The sequence below is a fragment of the Sinohyriopsis cumingii genome, chromosome 6 (genome assembly GCF_028554795.1).
Source record: "Sinohyriopsis cumingii isolate HCF-2022 chromosome 6, ASM2855479v2, whole genome shotgun sequence".
Taxonomy (NCBI): domain Eukaryota; kingdom Metazoa; phylum Mollusca; class Bivalvia; order Unionida; family Unionidae; genus Sinohyriopsis; species Sinohyriopsis cumingii.
In genome coordinates this window covers 65633345-65657676 of record NC_142966.1, presented here as the reverse complement: position 1 = coordinate 65657676, position 24332 = coordinate 65633345, and the positions used below count along the sequence as shown (strand labels likewise).

Below are 24332 nucleotides of genomic sequence, written 5' to 3'. Positions count from 1 at the left end.
GGAGAAACTGATCAAAATTGATTTCGGCAGATAAGTGAGTAAGTATTTCGATTGTTTGTCTTGCTTAATACTTATTGCATTGTTCGAGATTCTTAAAAGGAGTATTTAAAGAATGCTCTTATATTTTTGTTCATAACAAAATGTCAACAAGCGCACTTTTTCTCAAATGTACAATAGTAATAATAACGATGATAATAATAATAATAGCATTAATAATAATAAAATTAATAATAATGATAATAATAATAATAATAATAATAATAATAATAGCAATAATAATCATTGACAGTGTGTATGTGTGTGTGTGTTTGTGTTGGATTTGTAACGTAGCTTTAACGAATTATCAGTTATATCGCTACGATATCTGCAGTGTGACAGTTTATAATGATGTCTATCACTGGGGCAACATGCCGCAGACACGACCCACCCACGCACACTATTCTGACACCAGGCCGACCAGTCCTAACACTAACCTCTTAATGTTGAGCGCCAAGCGAGGCAACTTGTACTACCATTTTTATAATTTTGGTATGACTCCGTCGCGTTCGAGCCCGCGACCTTCCACATTCTAGGCGGGCGCTCTAACCAGTTACTCCACACTTTATAATTCTAAGATGATTCCTTTTTATAATGTGTGTGTGTGTGAAGTTTTATGGAAATTCTGTCCATAAAATTTGGGTCACTCACATTCATTTGAAGTTACGTTGAAATGGTTGGAAATGGTTCTTCTTGGGTGTCCAGCGTAGCCGAAAAAGTGGCCATCACTATGGTGTCCATCTTAAAAATATTTATATTGCTCATGAATAGCGTTTCAACATTCTGCAGTTAACGATGGAATGGTTTTACCTTCAGTTCTTGAAAATTCTTGTCTACCAGTTGAGGGCAATTCTGTTGGAAGAGATAACTGTTACCAAACTGTATTTCCATCGGTAAAGAATAGTTTGTGCAGACACAATGCTAAAATGTTTCGTGTATTGACCACAACAAACCTAGAAGCTGGATATATCCTCATAAACTATATGCTGGACGGTAACTTGCATCACACTTAAATCACTGTAGAAGGAAACATTAATCCTATTTGATAAATGTGCTAAAGGATGGAATGTTTAACTTTCCTTTATACACCAACAACGTTTACTGGGTTTTCATACTATTGAATTTTCAGACAAAACGTTTAAGGCCCCATAGAAGTGTCAACGTATGTTGAGATATTTAAGTTTCGAAAAGTAAAATTTTGGGATGCAATATTTGTAATGTAGATAAATATACTTCTTACATAAAAATGCAAGCTATTAAAAGTCAAATATTCCATTAATTGCTGTTTGTGTCTTAATGTTCTTTTCATTTGCAACCTTTGCCCCTTTCCATATACGATTAAAGGTGTGTCACGTTCAATGAAATAACCCACATGGGTTGTTCTGCTTTAACCCACCAAACAAACAAAGTGTATTATCTAAATATTTAATGAAGTGATACTCTGATATCCCTTTTATCTTGATATGTCTAGTAACAGAAATGTCTTCATGTCAGACTTGCTCTTCAAAATTAAATTCACATATAATGGTAACAAAGTTGTCATTATGGTAATTATATAATTTATATATCTGATGAATACACATTTTACTATCTTATAGTTTTGTATTGTGTAAGACTTTAAAGAAGTGATACTGTGATAATCCTTTTGCTTGAGCAGTCTATGTATAGAATTATGTTAGGATACAATTGTGTGGTACTATTTCCTCTGGGTGTGCGTGATATCAGAATTATGTTAAGGAGGGATTGTATAATAACTTTTTCTCTGGGTCTGTCTGATAGCAGACTTCTATTACAGGGATGGTGTTGGATATTATGTCAGGTTCAGCCTGCTAGCAGATTTCCATTCAGGACGGATTGGTGAAAATATTTTTTTCGTGTATGCCTTATAGCAAAATTATGTTAAGGAGGCATTGTGTGATATTTTATTATATATGTCTCTGTGATAGAAAATATTTACTAAACTTGACGATTCAGTCAAATGCTAATGGAAGCTGTTATTAATGGATTCTATGCTTACAAATTAGCACAGGTGTTTTCAGTATTGATCATTTGTCAGATTAAATTACAGAATTTCTTCTGATGTATGGATAAGTCAATCGCAATATAAGGGAAAACAATACATTTTAAGTATGTTTTTTTGTTTATATAGACAATGTGCTGGTGCAATGATTCGCAAAAGTATTGCTGGTTTCGATCCTATTATACAATGTTACGAGACACTGCATGTGTTTGTATTAATCAATGCATTTGGTATTATATTCAACATTTCCTCATACAATTGTAGCATTCAACTTCATTCCATCATAAATAGCTGTTTTAAAGCTAATTAACTCTTCTCCTTTAAACAATATTGTTGGATTGATTGAGGGAAATTCTAAGTTAGCGCTGTACGTGGTTGCAATTTAGTGTCTAGAACGTTCACGTGTAAAGGCTATTAGCCGTAGCTAAGGGTAAATAGAGCATTGCTGTCAATAATGGATTGGAATGAAACGGAACTAAACCAGTTTCTTTTTTTATTGGCTGTACAAAATATATGCGAGGCGTGTCATCACCTGATCGTGAGTTTGCCCAAAACTGTTTCCTTTTGAGACTTTATATGTATCTTTAATCAAGCAGAATAGTTAAATATATCATGGAAGAAGATAAGGTCAAATCTTAGAAACATCTTCAAATATGATACTTTGCATTGTTGTTGTGATTTTTTTTGCACGATTGGATTGTTGTTATTTTGCCGCATATATATCTGACATTTCTTTAGTTTGATACTTTGATTAAACTGTTTTTTTTTTATTTTAATCTGTTTTTTTAAACAAAAGTCTTTTAGAAGGGACGAAAGATATAGATGATAACTTTTTTTACGTCAACATCTTATTTGTTTGTAATAAGATTGACCTATTATTTATTTGTATACTGCTTTGAAAAAGTTTTTCAAAGGGAAGGGCCTTGTATTTTGTAAAGAAATTAGAGAGAAACTAAGACAAATTAACAACAAGCACACGATGCACTTTTATTAATAGCATTAATTGAGAAAGAATATCGAAGTTAGAGATTCAGTCAGAAACGTAGGTGTACATGTAGTCGATGAACAGGTATATTACGTTGTAGCCAGGTATGTTTTCTGATGTACGCTTGTAACTGACAGCGCTGAATGGATATCGATATACGTTACAATATGCGTTACACACAATCTCCTGAACGTATTTCCAGTAATGAATACCACTCTCAATAATACTGCTGTCTAAGGTTCCCGGACACGACGGCTTGATATGTACCATGGCGTGCCCAGCCTCGTAATCGTGTTCCAGTTGCGTTTAATTCAGTGTTCACGTTGCATTCACAATGAGGCGTATGTGCCCATGTTGCAGAGATGCATTCCATAAACTCTTGCTCTGACGTGTTAGAGAAATTATACAAAAGTTTGTTCATAAAGGGATCCCCGATGGTGTACCTAACGTAACAAGGTGAGATGGCATCTCTGATACTAACCATTCGTTCATGCTACGGTTTTCCTCGCTGATAGGATATGTTCAAGGTAACAAGATTTGCAGATGAGATCCTAGCTATCATAGACTGTCTCGCTGTGATTTTTGTTGTACTCGCTTAGGATGCTCGCAATGCCTTCGTCTCATTAAAATCCCTCATCATCAAATATGTGCTAATCCAAGCAAAAGATATTATGCACACATAGTCGCTGCCATCCAACAGGTGTGCTCATCTTAAAGTATGGCGCGTTACTGCTGGTTTGTAAATCGTTTACTACAACTCGCGGGCCGCAGCAAAGAAGGTAGAAGGCGTGGAAGCCCAGAGTCAATTTGCCCAGCGTGGCCCTCCTTACAAAAAATGGCCTCAGCAGGATAGAGACCCTCTTGTATTATTAGGATGAATATTTGGAGCAAGCCGTAGCTTTGAGACGGCACATCGCTTTATCTGATATAGGTGCATTTGACGTGTCTGCACAACTCAATATAACTTCGCAGCCGAACCAATCATTGTCATTTGTCTGCATTTTTGAGAGCCCCGGTAGCGTACACGGATTATAATTGTGGTTGCAAGATTTTGTTAGAGCGGTTAATGTGACAGTTTACTGCTCGTTGACGTTGCTGCCTTCCCAAGCAATAATTTACACTGCGTCGAGCATGCACTCCTGTCTGATCGATAAACCTTACATTGCGACGTCAGGCGGCCTGTCGCCCTGAACAATTTCGTGGAAAAGCAGCATTCCCTATTCACGTGGATGGAAAACGTGAACAATGATCTATGGCCGTGGATGTTTGTTGTGTAGAAGCCTGCGTCTGGAACACCGATAATGTTGCCCTTGGAGCTAAGAACGAAACTGACCAAGGTAGGCAAGTCACAGCCCAAATACGTGATTTCCAAGCCGATTTTGAAGAAGGCGGCGATGATTGTGGTCAAAAGGGTGACCCCTGCCACTTTGCGACCAATGAACACAACAGTCAAGGAGCAATCAACACCATCGTCCACGTCAGAACTTTTGTACAGAGAGCAAGCCTAGATTCGATCTCGAGAAATGTGCATTCAATCTACGGGATTTTTTAAAGAAGATGTCGTCCAGATCTTCGAATTGATGGTATAAAATGATAGCTCCTTGGTTACAAATGCAAAGTAAAACATTATTTTCACAGGGTGGCAGGGAGGCCTGGCGTTTTGCGCTCGCGCTGCGATGCATCTCTAGCTTATTATCCTAGCGCTCCAAGGCGATGGCGACGACATTGAATTGGATATTGATGATTTCCTTGACCGATACAGCTCCCAAAGACATGCTCATTAAACCGGACTCTAGCAGACATGCCCATGGTTGAAATCAGCGAGAAATCTATCCTATCTCGGCTTTAGTCATTGGCCTTAGTCAGTCTACCTCAGCACTTAGTCACACTACCTTTTATGTCCAATATGATTATGTTGACGTGATTAGCGGTGTACTTACATCCACCCTATGCCATTTATAGGCTATCTTGTATGCCCAAGTTTAAATTTTTTAATTTTAGGTTTACACATTTGCAAACAAATTTTCATGATGTTTAATTTAGACAACCCCAATACATGTCATGCCATAATTTCCACTTTTGATTTGTGTGTGCAAAGAAATGCGGTTTTAAAGATAGCGAGGCCCCGTTGTACCTTGCTTCCTCATAATAGGAATTCGGACATTACATGGTTCTCACGTAGCTTCGAAATCTGTAAACATTTTAACCAGTTTCATCTTTCTGATATGTTTCAACCTCTGATCTGATTTCTTTGAAGTACGTTTTATGTTACTGCTTAACTTTTCTTTCCAAATTAAATGACACTAATGCGTGAATGTTCATTTCAAAATAGTCCGTCACTTCATTATATTGCTAGCCCATTATTTCTGACATATATCAGCTCTTACAATAACTAATAATTTGCAATCTAATTTGTATTGAATCATCAACAAGAAAGGTAACAGTTCTTCGTCGTCTTTAATAATACATCATTTACAACTCACTCAACCATGTTTATCATTGTACCAAACAATAGCTCACAAATGATTGGTCACATATCCGTTGTTGAAATAAATTTATCAATCGATTTCGATAAATCAGTTTATTTACGTATCTAATTTAATAATTGCAAATCATCAAAGTTACTCGACAGCAAAATGTTTTCCCCCTTCTTTCATTGTTTTTCATATGGCATATCAATGTAACCAATACATTACTACACAAAAAGCTTCTCTGTGTATATTTGGTTTACACGTGTTGTTACTCAGTCTTCTTGTGATCAATTGACTATAACCAGAAGATCAATAAACACAATAAATTCCGTCACTGTGACCTAATTTGCATGTTTGAGTGAACTTTTTATTTTCGTCTGTTCCTTAGCATTAACACATATAGTCATGAAAATGATTATTGTCATTTTCACTCGCTTGTTCATTCAAACTTGAATATCTTAGACAGCTTTTATAGTAATGAAAACTGGATGCATCTTTATGGATAGTTACTAAACCATAAAAACTTAAGTTACTTAAACCTAATATTCAAGTTGGACAGACTAATCTGTAAATTGTCGGCTATTCCAAAATATACTTTTTCACAAGGAATTCATGTTAATGAACCAAAAAACATAATAACAATAATGAACCTAATTTTTCTTTACAGATGCAAAGAGCGCTTAGGAACACCATTCACTCCTCAAGCATTGTTACTGTCTGCAGAGAAACTGATGGTAAGGATTCTTTTAATGAGCGACAGTATTTATGTCTCACAGAGAAATATAAACTCTCTCATATATATGACAGAGATTATGTGCAGTACTCTGGCCAATAATGGATATTGGCATATATAGATATCTATATATCTATCTATTTATACATATATGAAGATATCTACATATATAGACATATATATACACATATATACATACACATATATACATACTCATAAAGGAACCTAAAGTATTGTGAATTAAATCCTACATAATGTAAATGAAAGAGTCTTCAATAATCTCAAAGTATTTATTCAAATCAACAAATCATTTATTTCCATAAGATATATATATATATATATATATATATATATATATATATATATATATATATATATATATATATATATATATATATGTGTGCATGTGGCATATGTGCATAATGCTTTTCACATGCAAATTAATTTTGCTGGAAAAAATGATTGATAGTGTGCCAGTGATTAGGGTCAATCACATCATAAATGATAAAAGATAAAATATATTCTTAACATGATTGTTAACACCCTATGCCAATTACCACATACTTATTCCTCTTTTTACAGTGAAAATGCCTTATTTTGTGTTCAAGATTGTGTGCAAAATTTGACATTATGCTAGCATAAACAATAATTTATTTTGAGGTACTGTTGGATTTATCATAAAAGATAACCATTAGGAACCATTGGTGTATGTGAAAACCTGTTGGTCAGCAACATAGACAAAACCATTGCATAAGAGTCTGGTATATTCATTCTATATTTAAATTGTTCTATTTTAGTGCATCAAATGGCTATATGATATCTGATCTTTCATGCCGTATCGACTTGTTTCAGAATACGTAAATATTTCATCAGAGGATCTGGTACCTGGTGATGTCATTGAGATCCCCCGTAATGGTTGCATTATGCAGTGCGATGCTGTTCTTGTTACTGGCAACTGTATTGTCAATGAGAGCATGCTAACAGGTCAGTATTCCAGATAATGGCTGTGTTTTGTAGTGTAACACTTTGTTTCTCACTGGCAACTGCATTGTCAACGAGACTCTGCTCCGGTGGTTACGGATGTAGGAGATCGCGCGTTCTAACCCCGGCCTAGTCATACCAAAGACTTGTAAAAATGGTACCATCAGCTGCCTCACTAGGCGCTCACCATTATGAGGTTAGTGTTAAGACTGGTCGGCCTGGTGTCAGAATAGTGTGAGTGGGTGGGTCGTGTCTGCGGCATGTTGCCCCATGATAGACATCACTATAAACTGTCAAACTGCAGATATCGTAGCGATATAAGTGATAATTCGTTAAAGCTACGTTACAAATCCAACACAAACACACACACATACTCACTGTCAGTGAAAGCACGTTAACTGTCCTGTATCCCCGATAATTTGTGTTATATCGTGTGAGATTGTTCTTGTCACTGGCAACTGCATTGTCTATCAGAGCATGCTAACATGTCTGTAATCTTCACAAATGCTATCTTATGTTGTCTGGCGCTGTATTTGTCACTGGTAACTGTATTGTCTATCTAAATTTCCCATAATGGCTGTATTATGTTGAATGATGCTGTTCGTTGTAACAAGACAACTGGGTGGGTTGGATTTCGGATTTATAACAGAACACGTTTGATGGTGATACAAATACAACGTTTATTGATGAATGACTCGAACGAAAAAAAGAATAATGAGCGTGTGTAAGATCCAAATATTGGACAAAATTAACACAATCCGCACGAACCTAATACCATAACATAAAGCTGAATACAAGTAAATGACCTTACACAGTACAAGGACAAAGGTTACTGATTCACACCAATTTCACATAGTAAAATAATGTATTCATTCAAATAGTGAAAAATGAGGTACTTTATTCAGTTAGTAAAATGATGAAACGATTGGACAGATATCGTACAAAATATCTTTACACTCCCAAAACACTGGGTATAACAAACCCCAAAATTTGCCCACGGCAAAATATTGCATGTATGGAATTACAAAAAATACTAGAATACTTGGCTACCAGTCACACTGGTCAATCAAGCATTCAGCAGCATAGGTAGTCACCGACCACCATTCGATTCCTTGGTCAATCAAGCAATCAGCGCCCACCAATCGGTCAGCAACGCCCGATCACCTGCTATCCAACCAACAACGCACTCTGTTCATTCAGCTCTACGGCTGCTGTGGTCATCTTTACAGCTGCTATGGTCAACTTCTGTGGTCAGCTCTACAGCTGGTACTTCGTCGACTCTGATCATCTGAAATTAAATCTAACACCGTGTACTAAGAATGACACGGGCATATACGGTAAAACATAATGACATTACATACGGTAAGCTATACAAATTGCATCATCGGCACAACATTACCAAGCAATAAATAGTTTCAGAAGTGAACCTACTGGTGTCCAATAAGAATCCTATGCTACTAAACGTTTTTAATAAAGTGCAACTTTTATTGCTAATATAGATCTTCCGACAAGCCACATTCAAGAATAGAAAATGTTTGCATTATACTACGCATGCCGGAGTTACATAGAAAAGATACCAAACAAAACGAGTTAGTACCGTAGTTATAACCTATAATATACATAAGAAATTAATAAATATCTCAGATACCTCTACAGCTGAAGATGTGCATGTCCTTAAGTAGACTGCTCACTGACAAAACGTTCTGTAATGTAAAGATTTCGTCCTACGGTGAGGCATTAATACACAGATAATGTAGCCCTACATCGTCTTGCGCTTGATGAATCGGTTTTTCCCATCGATAGCTCTTGGCACGTGCGGCACAGGATAAACCGAACTCACTGTTTCGAAATATTTGTACAATATACATTAAGCACCGTTGGATATCGTTGTACACAGAAAACGAAACCCGAGTACATATATTTAATAAATATAGGGATTTATATAATTCCATGACATTCGTGTCACTAGCAAATTGCATTAGGCCTATATCCTCAATGATGGCTGTTATTATATATTGTAGTGAAATGCGTTGTATTAATGACAGCATGTTAATTTGTCAACATTCTTTGTATACCCTGCATTATGCAGTGTGATACTGTTCTTGTCTCTGGCAACTGTATTGTCAATGACAACATGCTAACCGATATGCATCCATAAGGACTGTTTTAGGTATTGAGATGATGTTCTTATTACTCCAGGTTGTATTAAAATTATGACACAACATGAATGATTTGATGGTTCATGTTACAATATTCTGGAGTAACAAGAACATCATCGCACTACCTAAAACAGCCCTTGATGGGAGTTGATCTAAAAGTTTCAATATTTTGTATACAAATATATTAGTTATTTAAGGCCAAGAACACTGAGATAGTATGCAAGTATTCTTTACTGGCAAGCAAGGATAATAATTGAACCAAATTTAGATAACTGGACCATTTCAACTAGCAATGTACTTGCTGCGCGCAATAATGCACCATCGTTACAATAAAGATTTTTTAAAAATGTCTAAATATTCCAGACAATGGATAATTAGTGCAGTAATTATCTATCCAGATAAAAATGTAATCATTTTTGGCATCTGGATATCTAGGTCAGTGTCATTAACTCAGTTGTGAATTATCAGTCACATGACAGTTGAATACTTTTGGGGAACTAATTTGAAATATGGGAGGAACTTACCACATCTGTTCATTCGATGTTACTTGCATCAAAACAACTAAACCTGATTGATGCAGCTATTGCTGGGACTACAGAATGTGACAACAGAAAACATGTGGTTGATTAAAAAATGCCATTAATTTTTGTTTGCAGAAAGGGCAATCATAAGAGGGTGTTTAGACATATTATTGCTTAACAGAGGCCACTATTTCGCAAATATTCATACTCAGTTTTGATGCAAAAAAAGGGAATTGTTACTTGAAATATATAGGACAGTCGTCAGACTTTTTCAAAATAAAATATATGACCATTTTATGACACAAGTGTAATGATAAACCTTCACCGATATGAAAATGAAAACCAAACACTGTGAAAAACCTAAACATGATAACAACTCCCCTACCTCTTGATTTTACCCACCATGCAACATATTTATTACAAACAACTCATACCATTACAAAATGCACATTCTTCTGGACTAGCACATTTTCTAATTTTCTGTCACTCAGCTTACTTAGCAGATGAAGCATTGTCAGGTTACTAAGATCCCAACTGATCGGCAAAGCCAAATAAGCAAGGGATTGTTATTGAATCATATACTATCAAGGGGAAAGAAGCAACCAAATTAAACTGAGATTTGAAAAACTTGTGAAACAGGTATATCGAAGATGCTGACCGAATTATCATAAAAACCCGCATACATATTTACAAACTTCATATCGCACGAGTTGAACCACTTTCATGAGAATAGGAATTTACGTGTAGAACTTTGTCTCTGAACACTTTCCACTGGCAAATATAAAAGAACCCCGTACATATATGTCAGTTCTATGTAACGCTGACTACGGTTCACTTTACAGTCATCCAAGTGATTAATTAATTAATTAATTCTTCCGGTTGTCTCGATATGAAAGTATGTTTGTCTCTTATAATTATCTTTAAGAAGCTCGTGGCAAGCTATAGGATACGAAACTACTTTATCATGAGTTGCGGTCAAGTCAGCTCCTTTCATTGCTGCTGTTTGACAATATTATCATTTGAGCTACGTAATAATAGGGAAATCGATGAAGTTCCATGGCCAGATGACTGTATAATTAATTACCAATCAGATCATTAGAAGTGAACTATTTGCACATTCTCCCCGCCATCGCTGACAGTGTTTGCACAAATAAAATATATAAATGTGTACACCCTTACTGATTGTCAAGCATTCGTTGTTGCTAGTTTTTATGCACACGTTTGCAACAGGTTTAATAGCACATACTTGCAAGAGATTGGGTAATTTTATTCTTTATGAATTTTAGCTATACTTTCTTGGTGAAGATCTTGCACGTAGCTCGTATATGTGTGTACACTGAAAATCATGAACTTCATTATTAGGTGAATCTCTGTTATTATACACAATTAACACCAAAGGAACATTACTGAATTGGTTCAATATTTGTGTTTATGATCACATAGATTAAGCCACGACACTGTTACTACCTCAAGTATGGCAACTGCGAAACCTCTTTATTCACATTTTACACACCGGAACACATCAGCTTGGCAACACATCACTACCAAATTAGATCCACAATCTTCACATGCCACTTTATTCAGCAAGACTCGCTAAGAAGAAATGGAAATACCAACTTAAAAAATCTCAAAACCTTTCAAGGCAAAACAAATACATGCAGCGCATGACGGCCATTTTATGAGTTCCGTATCATTTGCCACGACTGCTTTATTCAGGGCTTGAAACTCATTCAAATGGCTGAATAGCCTAGGGAAAAACTGAAGAACAGACAATTACTTGCAAATGCCAGTTATTTATCTTTATGTGTTTCCAAATGATGTTGGCCTTGATGATAGTTTCCTTTCATAATTTAAATATATCATAAATATCACAATGAAAGAGAATCTTTAAAACTATCTTCTCTAGATGTTGCAACTTTACTCAAGTTTGCTCGCAATAGAACATGTTTTCACGCAGGTTCATGTTCAGATGTTAGGCTAGATAACAATGAAAGGTTTTGCCAGAGAGAAAATTTAGAACCTGTATAAACTGTAGATCACATGAAAATCATGTCCTAGCCCGAATGTGTTGCCGTCTTTGTCACTGGCAACTGCATAATATTTTTTGATTGTAAAATCAGCACAAAAAGAACGACCTTGACCCAATACATGTTTCTGATTTGCTTTGTAATAAATATATGACTGCTAACCTACCTTCAATCATAATCACAATAACGAAACAATGGCAAATGCTTAATTAGTCCCGTTTTGATGATCATCTAAGTGGCGTTCTGAATGTTCACTCTTAATACTTATATCAAGCATCCACAATCCTGTTAAAATATTATTATTAATACAATTAGTACATCGTTTGTTCATTTTGTGTTCATTATGACACAGTAATTGGGACCTATAGCTGCCAACGGTGCTATGTACCAAAAGACAGCAATGAAAACTATAGCAAAGAATTTCGGTTGATACAAACGAAATATATTTTGACAAAAATAATATTTGTGCAATTTAATTTTTTAAACACACAATGTCTTAAACAGGGAAAAAATATATAACACTCAGATTCATCTTGTTGTTTTAACCCATATAACCCAATTCAAGTACAACAGTTTAGCTTTCGTCACCGAGTTCATAGCGTAACCGCGTTATATCCAGACTCATGTTATAATGAATCACATTATAATGAATGAGAACTGTACTTGCTTTCTATTCTGACCTCTGTGGTCAGTATCAGTTCCCTTGAAGCAAGACAAGCAGCATATTGATACTCTTTGGATTCACACCAAAAACATGGATTTAAAACAAACGGGTGTACATTTGTTTCCTTTTCTGTCTGTGTGATGGATTTTTTAAATATATTTTGATGCCAGACTGATCTATATATTAAGAGCTGTTTGACGCAATGGAGGGCTGGAAGCTTTTAATTTTTTATGACCAGTCCGATTAGAATTTGATACACGGTACTTCTTTGCAAAGGTTACTTCAGTCCAGCGTCAACCGCAAAACCATTATCCTTTATTTCTGGACAAACTATACTAAAATTGCATTCTTGTCACTAGGAGAAAGTGTGCCTGTGACAAAGACTCCATTGCCCAATCCGACAGTTACCCGAGATGATAGCACCATCCACTTCAACACCAAAGATCATGCTCGTCATATTCTCTTTTGTGGTACACACGTCATACAGACTCGTTATTATGGAGGGCATCGAGTCAGGGCTGTTGTCTTCAGAACAGGTAATCATTTTAACTAAAACATGTTTATAATATAATACCAAGTTTGCCCGTGTGCTGCACATCCACTACTTTGATACACATTGACGAGAGATCTGAAGTTGCATACTGTCAATTCACCAATTTTAGTTTGTATAGATTCCATGGTTATTACAAACCACACACTTAATGCCAGCAATAAATGACCTGCTTCTATTGCATTGCTTTCCTTTTCCACGGTGCATGAAAGTAAATGAATTCATGGTATCAAATTAGATCAGGGTGAATATTGTTCATAGTATTACTTTTTAAATCACATGTACTACGTACATCATATGATCTGAGTTGCTGAAATATTTTGCTTGACTATTAACTCCCGCTGTAAGTAGGGACGCAACAAATACAAGTTTTGGTTCTGGGAAGCCATGTTGGGGACTTATTTGCCAAGTAATCTGTCCCACAATAAGAATTGGTGGGGAAGCATCTGTTTTATGTACGAGAAACGAAAGTGTTGATGTGGTTATTGTCTGCATAAACGAGAACAAGTACGATTATGCAGTAAGGGAAGCCAATGAAGGGGATAACACAGGCACCCACAAAGCCAACATTTCTAATGGATTGTTACCGTCTGCACTTCCTACACGCCAAATCGCATCCTTAGCGTTATTTTAACGGAATGAGATGATGTGTTGATGTCCAAAATAACCTTACAAAGATCTCGGCAAAAAGGAGATATGCACACAAAAATCTCAATGACTCACCAATGAGTTGTAATTGACGCTGTGTAAATCTATTGTTAAAGGTCGGGTTGGGACTCCTCAACACGGCGTTATGAGCAGACGTATCCTGCTCATCGAATCAGTATCAGCAGCAAGGGTTGAGAACGGCCTATATAATCAGCATTGTTAGTTTCATCCTTGATAAACACCAGTATTGGGTCAGCCTTTCTCGTGTAATCGTCGCTGTACCTGATGAATCCAAGAATTGTGGTGGCTACGTGAACGTTGTCAAGAATTGTTTCGATTTCATTTCTATCAATTTCCATCAATGGAATAACGTTGAAGAACGCCATGATACCTTTGTTAACCAATCACATTTGGCATTGGCGAGGTAATTGTTATCATCGGCCTGTATCAATGTTTCGTCAAATTCCAAGAATGCCTATTACAGACGGAAAAACCTAGACTTGTCCTGCGCTTATAGTTCTTTATTTAATTGATTGGGGATATCTGGCTGGGAATGAATACTACTAAAATTCTATATTACTTCGATCCACCAAATGAAGCGCGCACATGTCAAATGCAAGATCAGATACATCTTCGAACTGTTCCATTGTTATTGCCATATTTGCATCACTGAATCTGACGGTCGTTGCTGATGGGCTTCATCATTGACGTACTAACCGCAGTCGGAATTGTTTCTGTCGATGATAGTCTAACCGACGTTGGTGGCGCTCGAGTCAGTAATAGACGTAGTAGATCTCTAAATCAATTGAGCCCACTGTAATCCCAGTTGTTTTACAGGAGCACTTCTGATACTGTCAACGACTCGCATTGCAACATGTTTAGTGATTGATAAGCGAATGAGGTTAGAGTCACGATTACCTTTAGTGCGCCTGTAAACAATCCACGAACAACATCCACTTTTAAGTGCCAGGTCGATATCAAATGTCCAGATTAATACTTTACCTTGAAGCGCTACAGCGTGCTCGTCTTGATCCACAAAGGTGCAACAAGTATGCATCGTCCAGTTATTATGGCACGGGAAATGCACATGTACTGCGGACGTAATTGATATTAAAACACCTTGTTTAACGGTTGGTGTAAGCCCAAACAGTATGTAACCCTGAACTACCCTCTTGCCGTTTCAAACTTGCTCTCATAAAAAACACCCACGGCACCACATGTAAATTTGTCTGCTATTTTACGATCTGGACCCAGTAATTATTTTGTTCCGATTAGCGCTGCCACCTGACTCACATTATCAGATGTACTATGATATACCATACGTAAAAATTCGTTTATCATCTTGACTATCGTTAGACCAACTAATACTGATCTTGCTGATGACATTTAATATCATTCACATATGTTCTATTGCAATCGTTCTTGTTTTTATTGTTCCAACCATAGTTGTTCCCGACGTTGTTGCTCTTGAATACGCTGCAGATCTTCCGCTGGAAAATATTAAATTTCGGGTTTCTACGACGTTAATGTGGTTTCTAGGAAGTTGATGTGCATCCAAGGTTCAGATACGAACCGTGTCATATATTCTCTCCATACATTTTCACCATCTTTAGCTCGTAAATGAATCAACAATTTGTATAAATGATTCCACCGTTCATCGCTACATTGTTTCTTTCCAGTAAACTCCCTAAACATCATTTTAGTCTATTAAACATTAATGCACTTATTATGTATTTCTCTTTATCATGTACTTTTTCTAGTTTAAACATCTGGTAAGAGCAACAACAATAGGATTTGTGAAGATTATCGGGTGATTTGTTTCGTTAAAGTATTGGACCGGTGTTTGCATCTGCGAGTGGTGTTAGAGTGGCACCTGCAGTATCCTTTTATCTGCCTATCTAACGACTTCATGAAGCACATGGCTGCCTTTGCAAGCACACCAACGGCTTCTCTGATTTCACTAACTTATTCTTTGACTTTCGAAGTCTTCTGTGGCAGTATCCAATCCGTTTTGCAATTGTTTGTGTTTCTTTTTGATATCCTTAGTGCGCGTAGCTATTTTACTGTCTGGATTCAGTAATTTTTCTGTTCCCATTAGCGCTGCCACCTGCCTTCATTCTGCTCTTGTGGTCTTTAAATATCCTCGGCAAGTCCAGCAATATCCTTCGTTGAATTTATCACCGGTGTAAATATTTGTTCAAAGCCCACTCTGAGTTTCTCTCGTGCATCTTGTTTTGGCTGTAACAAATCTTTGCTTTTTATATGGCCTTCTGTAACATTTTTAATCAATTCCTGGAGTTCAGGAGCAGTTTCATGGCGTCTCTTCTCATACTCTTCTATGGCATCACTGGCAAACATGTGATATGTATATTATAATTGTTTAATTGACGATTGCATACCTGCTTTACATTTAACCCTGCAAGATCCAGTTAAATCAATGGTGACAAACCTATACGGATCCTTTGTTATCCGCAACAATATTTCACCTAATTCGTCCCACGTTGTCAAATAAATATCTCAAAAGTCATGTGCGTCAGTACCACGAAATATGAATAACATGTTACAGTTGTCACGAATGACGTTTGGCACATGTGTGTATGGATGAGTTAAATAAATCAAATTTGTGTTTCTTATGCCGACCTTCTTAAAATATTCGCCCTGGATTTTGCAGTAACATTTCTGTCATGCACAAGAAGCAAATCTACAACGTATATTTCTTTTCCACAGTCGATGAAGCTCCTAACATTTTGATCCCAGTGAGGATAATTTTGTCGTTTATGAACACCAAGACAATTCTGCGAGAATATTTTCACAAAGTCGTCACAAAAACACAGACGTGATCCATATAAACATAACGATATGTACATATGCCAAATTGCTCTGAGACAACTATTACCATGTTAATGACTTATCAAGATATTGACGAGCGTGGTCTCGCAAACATTCATTGGATTTGGTGTGCTGTTGATTACTAGTTGGGGGATTTTTGGAATATGATCAGATAGTTTCCTCACTTTTGATTTGACTGTTGGACCATGCAGGTATCGAGCTAGTATAGACATGACAATTTAAACGATTATTATACATATAACGTCACAACCTACCAATGATATCAGAGTATGCTGACCGAAGTGACAAAACTTTTCGCGAACATTACAAAGGTGTGTTACAGTTAAGATAGACTGCATGAAATGATCATAGGATGATTTAACAAACGTATGCACCGTTGATTAACCTTACTTGAGAAACCGTGGAAGGGGTAAGCAAAGTTGGGGAATCACTGCGGCAATGACGAGAACAAATAAAGAACCGGATTATGTGCCTAAGTCAATATTTCCGCAAAAGCAACTGCGGAGATCATTGGACAATGGCCAAAGGCGGTTGTATGATTCAAAAAAGACAACAGAGACATTGTAGAAACCAGTCGCAAAAGGCAATTATGTACTTGATTTAGACATCTGAGCGGCTCTTAAGAAAATTCCTCCACAATAGCTGATGTTGGAATGAGTGATGAAAACATGCCAGAACAGATTAATGAACAATGTCGCCATGGGATATTTAAAAATCCTACGTATGCCTCATTCCACATTCTCCCCCACTCCGTTCCGGATGGAGAAAAGTTAGTACTGCAGAAACCAACGTGATTATTGGACAACACATGGCCCAAGCGGATATTACGTTTGATTATAGGGCTCAAATAAACTAGCTGTTGGAATACTTTTAAACAAATATTTGATACATGTCAATATTTATAGGGTCTTAATTAAAGGTGAATCAATGCTTGCTGAATTTCAAAGAAATGGAGAAGGAAGATCCTAAGAAACGAGCTCCCAGGCAGGAAACCAACCCCCATGAACCCAAACCGAACCCAAATTTATAGATTCATCTGATCCAGGACTAAGACATGGACCTTGGTATGAATCATGAGCATCTGTACTAACATACCTATTTGAATCTTCATTAACAATAGTTTCTGACCACTAAAAGTGAAGGACAAAGAAAATATATAGCCTTGGTGGACTGTGTGACCCTCACGACTTTGCAGATTGATTGGAAACACTCGTAGAGTTTATTTGTAGAGGCAACAATGTACCAGAAGTAAATAACGAGACCGCAACGATTTGTCAACTGTTACTCACTAACCACATGATTGACCCAGGGTCGTTTCGAGCGTTGATCCATGAACTTATTGAACACATCCATGACGTATAAGACACGGATGATGAGTTATGATACATTGTACAAATGTTTAGGTAATCAAAGCAACTTGAAATTCTGCGATCTTTTAATAATCGACTGAAAGCAGATGAAACAGTGTTGGTTGATTAAGATTGTCTTCTCGAAGAACCATTACTGCTGCTAATTTCAACTTTTGTCGGCTGCTTTTAAAGGTATAGAACCCTAGTACTAAAACTGTAGACCATGGTTTACTATCCTGACCGGCAAGTCATTTTCGCAGACTGCCGGCCGCATTAGCATAATTTGCAAACGTTTTGGACAATTTCATTGATCACAAGAGGCTACCAAGTTAGTGACACTGTTTAAGTTCTCTATGTTTTAACTAAATTTCAAGACATACGTGTTTTAATGGCGAGTGACTATTTATTTTCATTGCTTGGCATAATCTGTTTTATTTTGTTATCCTCCCAAATATAATGCATATAAATACACGCGCATAGCGAGAGGGAGAGGATAATTTATCTTGGCACATTTTACATATATTTACAGCTATATTTCAATGCAATATATTTTGTGTTTTAAATAACTGAAGAAACTTATGCATGATTGGATTCTGCCAGTAACAGAATGTTTATGATGCAGCGCCCCAGGTAATATGGCACTGACCTTTTTTCATGAATAGAATAGTAAAATTACAATCCAAGAAGTAATTGAAACATACATTAAGACGAAAGACTAGCACAAAGATGGCTTCTTAATGAAAATGACTAACATTATTCAAAATCATACATTGTAGAATTTTATTCAATGCATGTAGAAAACATATTATGGCTTAGCAAAAGATGTCCTGATATTTAGAAGAAACAATATACTCAGAATTAATATATTCATTTTTGCATTCGGATTAAGACAAAAATAAAACTAGCAATCAGTATAGTGATGACAAAGTATTAATTGTATAATAATGCGAATAAAGATCCTTGTCAGTCAATTGTCGGGCCATACACGCTGCGGCTAAATAGCATCATTGCGCATTTATATAAATTGTCCTGATATTCAATCGTGTTCATTTTGGTGGATTCCCCGAACATAATTCTCCCGTGTTTTCCGTAGAAGGTGATTTGAGACTGGAAGACTGTTGGACTTCTCACACATGAATAAGACCTTGAAACAACAAATAATGAGATCCAACAAAGGGTCGCATTAATGACCGAAAAGATCTTAACATCTTTATCCGCAAACAGGCAGTTACACTTATATTTTGCCATTTAATTAAATCTTTTGATTTTGCGGTTAATATTTTATAGTAGTCACCGAGAATAGTTCTTGATTGACCTGAAAATATCAATGATAGTTCCCCAAACAAACGTCTACTGCGCAAATGACCTGACTGAACCAGTAAACATTTCCCACCAAACATTGTCATGTTCTCCAAATTGTAGATTCATCTGACCTTTAACACCATTCGTGGTGGTTATCATGCATCGGCTTCAACAATGCAAGTGTCGCTGATTTATTTATTATTTTCAGTGGTAGTTATGACGGATCGGCTTCAACAATATAAACATCGCAGATTATATATTATTTTGGTTTTCCATGAAGGAGGCAAACCCCGTGATCTAACATATCCATTACTCGCGCAGCGCCTGTGTATCTTCTATTGCATAATGTCCTGTTGGCACATATTCATTTTACCTTGTGGATTAGGATAGACACATGTTGGACTTGCGCTGAGAAACCTTGACAACAGTGTGCATTAGAAATTAGTCTGATATTTCAATACAATAACAGTTCAAGTTATAAGGACTGAACTGAACGTACAGACCAGGTGCCGTATGTCCAGGATCAATTTGAACATAGTGCTTTCCTAAGGTTGGTCGTAGCCCAAGGTAGCATGCCAAGCTAAAGAGTGCAATAAAATGATTGCCGTGTGAAATTGAAGACTTCTTGGGCAAAGTTAAATGTAATTATCCCCATGTGGTTGACTCAAAGGCAACTTAATCAGCTTAATGCGACTGAAGGAAAGAACATCTCAATTACACTAAATTTGTCAAGGTCTTTGGTTGTACAAAAAAGAAACAGTAGAATATTTTCATTCCTTGCGTCATTTTCGATGCCCATAGAAGATGTGGCTCTTCCTATTGCAAATGTGGATGTATTAGGGGCTGTCGGAACTGCACCCGAAATGGCTCTGAAATAGCGGTTGTATAACGCAAATCATCTTGAAAAAAGGAAAACGTCTTCCACATTCCCTCAAGGATAGACATGGGATCAAGAACTTGGGTTTTAACGTCGCCGTTGACCCGTCTATTTACAAGTTTAGATTTATTCTCTATGGCAATGTCAGTCAAACATTTCCTGGTGTCGTTTTCTTGGATGAACTTGTATCAATGATTGTCCGCACAAGGAAACATGGCATCATCAACATGGACATAACAACAGGTCCAGGAACTAACTGGGTCCATACGTAGTAAAACGGCAGCATTTATTCTATTCTGACAAGTAATACCGTGCACCACCACTTGAAGTTGTTGATTATTTAACACTGGGGGTATGCAATAGCCACTATATTATTAGATTATGTCATTGTAAACTCGACTGGATGGGCCAATATGCATACATCTTGTTGTTAAACCTTTGTGTTCACTCTAGTGTTCCCCAGCCCCGCAAACACTGAGTTTCCCTTCTCAATTAGAAAGAATGCTTCATAGTATTCAAAATACCTATTGAAATTTACGGATGCTCATCTACCCAGCAATAAAGACCTGATGCGGATCTGACAAGGTTTGCTTCCAAAGCGGACTTTGACTGAGTTTACAAGCGGGGTTGTTGCTGATGTCGACCTTGGCGAGCTTGTAATTTTGGGAGATCGATCTGGACAACTAAAAATATATAACATAGAGTTTCAATATATTGATACAAAGCTGCAAGGCACTGTCACGAAAAACCGGGTCGAAAGCCAATGAAAGCTGGAGGTTCAAAGACTACGGTATGTCCTCTGAGTTTACCAAAGACTACGTCGATACAGCTGATACCGACAAAGCAATACGTTGATATGAAGATTGTCAAGGTGACTTTACCACCAGATATAGTAACTTCATGGAGACACAGGCAAGAAATATTAACCAGCGATATACAAGAACTGAAACATTAATCATTGGAAAGTCTGATTTGTGTTTAGTTTTCTTTCAAAAGACTTTGATAGAGCTGAACGTCACATCTTGAATGTATGCGAGTCCAGATCATACATGCTTATTATAACTGGAACTAAAATTGGGAGCGAAGAATAGTATTACGTTGATAAATAATTAGTGGCGTCTTGTATTTTTTGCGCGAATACCACAAATCTACAGAGAACCGTGCTAGTTAAATCCAAACTCACCTGTATAGTCATAGATGATACCTGTGGAGTTGCGAAAGGCAACTACGTACGGTCTGCATGAAGTGGGAATCACAACTATGTTCACTATTATAAGCACACCAATCGGAATAACTGTTGGAGCCCAATATGATTAAAATCAGATCTCCATTGTCCTATGTGACGATCTGACAGCGAACGCTTATTGGTCATGTTCTGGTTACCATAATAGTTAATGTTATCAGCCAATTAGATGAAGTCTTATATCGTTGCGTTTGGGAGACAGAAGTATAGCTGAATAGCATCAGTGTGTGCCTATCGATCTGATTCACTTTAAATTTCTCCAAAAGTTTAATTCCATTGGCTACCTCAAGGTCACCCGATCATGACCCCTTCACCCACGACAGTGGAGATCTCATTTTAATCAGACTGAAATGTTGTTGAAGCCATAAAATTAGCAACCGCTATGACTAATGGTACTGGAAAAATAATATAATCCCGGTTGAGTTGGCGAATACTTGCCTACTCAGAACTCACAGAAGCACAAAGTGGTCTCAGTACAAATACTAATCTGTACTCGATTTCTATTGAAATTAAATGATTAACATGATTGAGCTATACATCATATTGATGGATTTAAATGGAGAACTGCTGGTGACTGTAAGCACAGATAGGAAACCAGGGTTGTGGATTTTATACTTGCATGTGCGCCTGTTTATAACCTTCTTACATGAGCGTGTGATGTGAGAACAAAGTCATTAGAGGTTGAAGGCTTTATCCAGGATAAACAAATACAATTAAAACTGGTATTATCATACTTTGCGATCAAAATTCACTTAATTCACTATTTTTTATTTTGGCATTTTCAGCTTGGCAAAATTCATGGTCTTAAGGGTCTGTAAACATTAAACGTTTTGGAAAAGTGGTGTCACACTTAAAAACTTTGTTGAGTCAAGACAATGTAATTGTTGTCAAATGTTTCTATATGCAGTAACTACCATAAAAATATAATTTACTAGATATAGGTCTTTTATAATTTCATATGCGTGACCTTCAACCTAACTCTGACATAATATTTTCGGTTCTCATATATTCATATGTCATGTAGATCCTTCACCAAATTTACTCTTCTAATTGTGATCATGTATTCAAGAACATATACGGATTTCTATATTTACAACGGACTAATTATCCCTACCCTAAGTAGGTGGGCGAAGGGATGCTGCCTTACTTAGATGTAGGAAATATGAATGCCGAGAGGAAACCAGTGTGCTATTGAAGGGAAATAGGACCCTTAAGACATATACTTCTGCACCACTTGTTGGATTCGAAACAGAGAAAAAATATTGCTATGTGGCCTAGTGAAGTTCACGCTTCAATTAGTCATAGACTAAGTTCGTATATTTTATAAGTCACTAGGGCACTCTTGTATGTATAAACTGAGGCAATCGTAAGCGACACAATAACTGATATAAAACATTTTAATTGATAAATGCTGGTTTACACATGTTGCACATCTTTCTTAAGAACTAATTCATTTAAATGTGCCTTAAAGGGGGACTGCCACTGGTATCTTAATTTTATTTTTATTTAGACAGGTAATATACCATAAGAACTTATAGAATGAACCGTCAATCCATTAGCACGTATTTGTATTGCTACTACTTGTAAACTAGAGGGACGAATGCCATGAAACTATGCATACTTATTCACCTTATAGTAGTGTTGCTTCTCAATGAAAATAGTGCCACTCGGAATCCAATATTGCCTCACAGCTTCCATCTTAAACATGATGTTATCGCCACTCCTGCTCAGTGGATTATCATGTCATCATGTGGCTTTTACTAAAGACTCCAAATAATGTATACTTGGTCACAAATGAAATTGGTTGTCACAGTAGCCACCTTGAAATTCTTGATATCGCTACATGCCCTACCCTGAATATCATACTGACATGGGATTTTCGCAAAACAGCTTATAGAGTACTTCTAAATGGAAATGCTGTCATCTGATGTCCAATATTACTGCCACAGTGCCCATCCGGAAAATAATGTTACCTCTACTACTAGACAAAATATCACGAGTTTTCATGAGAATATTTGTATAATGTCTAGTTAGTCCTAAATTTAAATAGTTGCACTTAGGCATCCGATATGGTTACTACAATGTAGGCATCCGATATGGCCACCGCAGTGAACATTTTGACAACTGTTCTATTACTACTTCTCTTGACTGAATGATATATCAGCATGTGGATTTCAATGAACTGATCTTTATAATCTCCTGTTTATTGTAAATGTAAATAGTGCCATTCGGACTTCCAATATAGATGCCAACAATCTTGAGGGTCCTAAATGGTAATAGTGTACATCGGATATCCAATATATATCCAACATAACAGCTAGCTTAAAAATCTTGATTTTGCTGCTCCGCCTAGATGCAAAAACATACCACGTGTTTTTCACTGAAACACGTAATGCTGGATTGGTCCTAAATAAATTAATCTGCTGTTGATCTGATGTCCGATACAGCAACTATGGTGTCAATCTTAGACATTTTGCTATCGCTACTGCTTTTAAAATGAAAGTCATCTTGACATGTGATTTTCATCAGAATATTTCTATGGGGTCTAGTGGCTTCTAAATGATTGTAGTACACGTTGACCCTCAATACAGGCACCATGGTGGCCATCTTGTAATTTTTTTTTACATCTATTTCTCCAAAAGAGAGGGATCTATCAGTATAGGATAGATTTCGTATCATACATAGATGGTCCAAATGACATTTGTCCCAATTGTGCATCCAATATGGCTTACACGATGATTATAATGAAACATGTTTTGTTGTTACTATACATGTATGGCTGCCCATATTGACCAAAAGACGTCCAATGATATCTGATTGGGCCGAAATGAAAATGGTACCAATTTGACATCTAACATATCCACCACGGCATCTAATGTGGAAAGATCGCTATCACTGAACAGTGTCAACAATGGT

General features: G+C 36.7%; 1 protein-coding gene across 3 annotated transcripts in view; it reads left to right on the top strand.

Moving 5' to 3' along the window:
• The window catches only part of LOC149797110 (polyamine-transporting ATPase 13A3-like), a 214818-nt gene that overhangs the window by 65812 nt on the left and 124674 nt on the right, over positions 1–24332 (top strand). For all 3 annotated transcript variants that reach the window (XR_016421772.1, XM_089961780.1, XM_089961779.1), the window contains exons 11-13: positions 6180–6246; positions 7098–7229; positions 12957–13133. Coding sequence is in view for 2 of the 3 variants with exons in the window: in XM_089961780.1 (XP_089817906.1) it covers positions 6180–6246; positions 7098–7229; positions 12957–13133 (376 nt within the window). In the remaining variant the exon portion in view is untranslated. The remainder of the gene's footprint in view (positions 1–6179; positions 6247–7097; positions 7230–12956; positions 13134–24332) is intronic.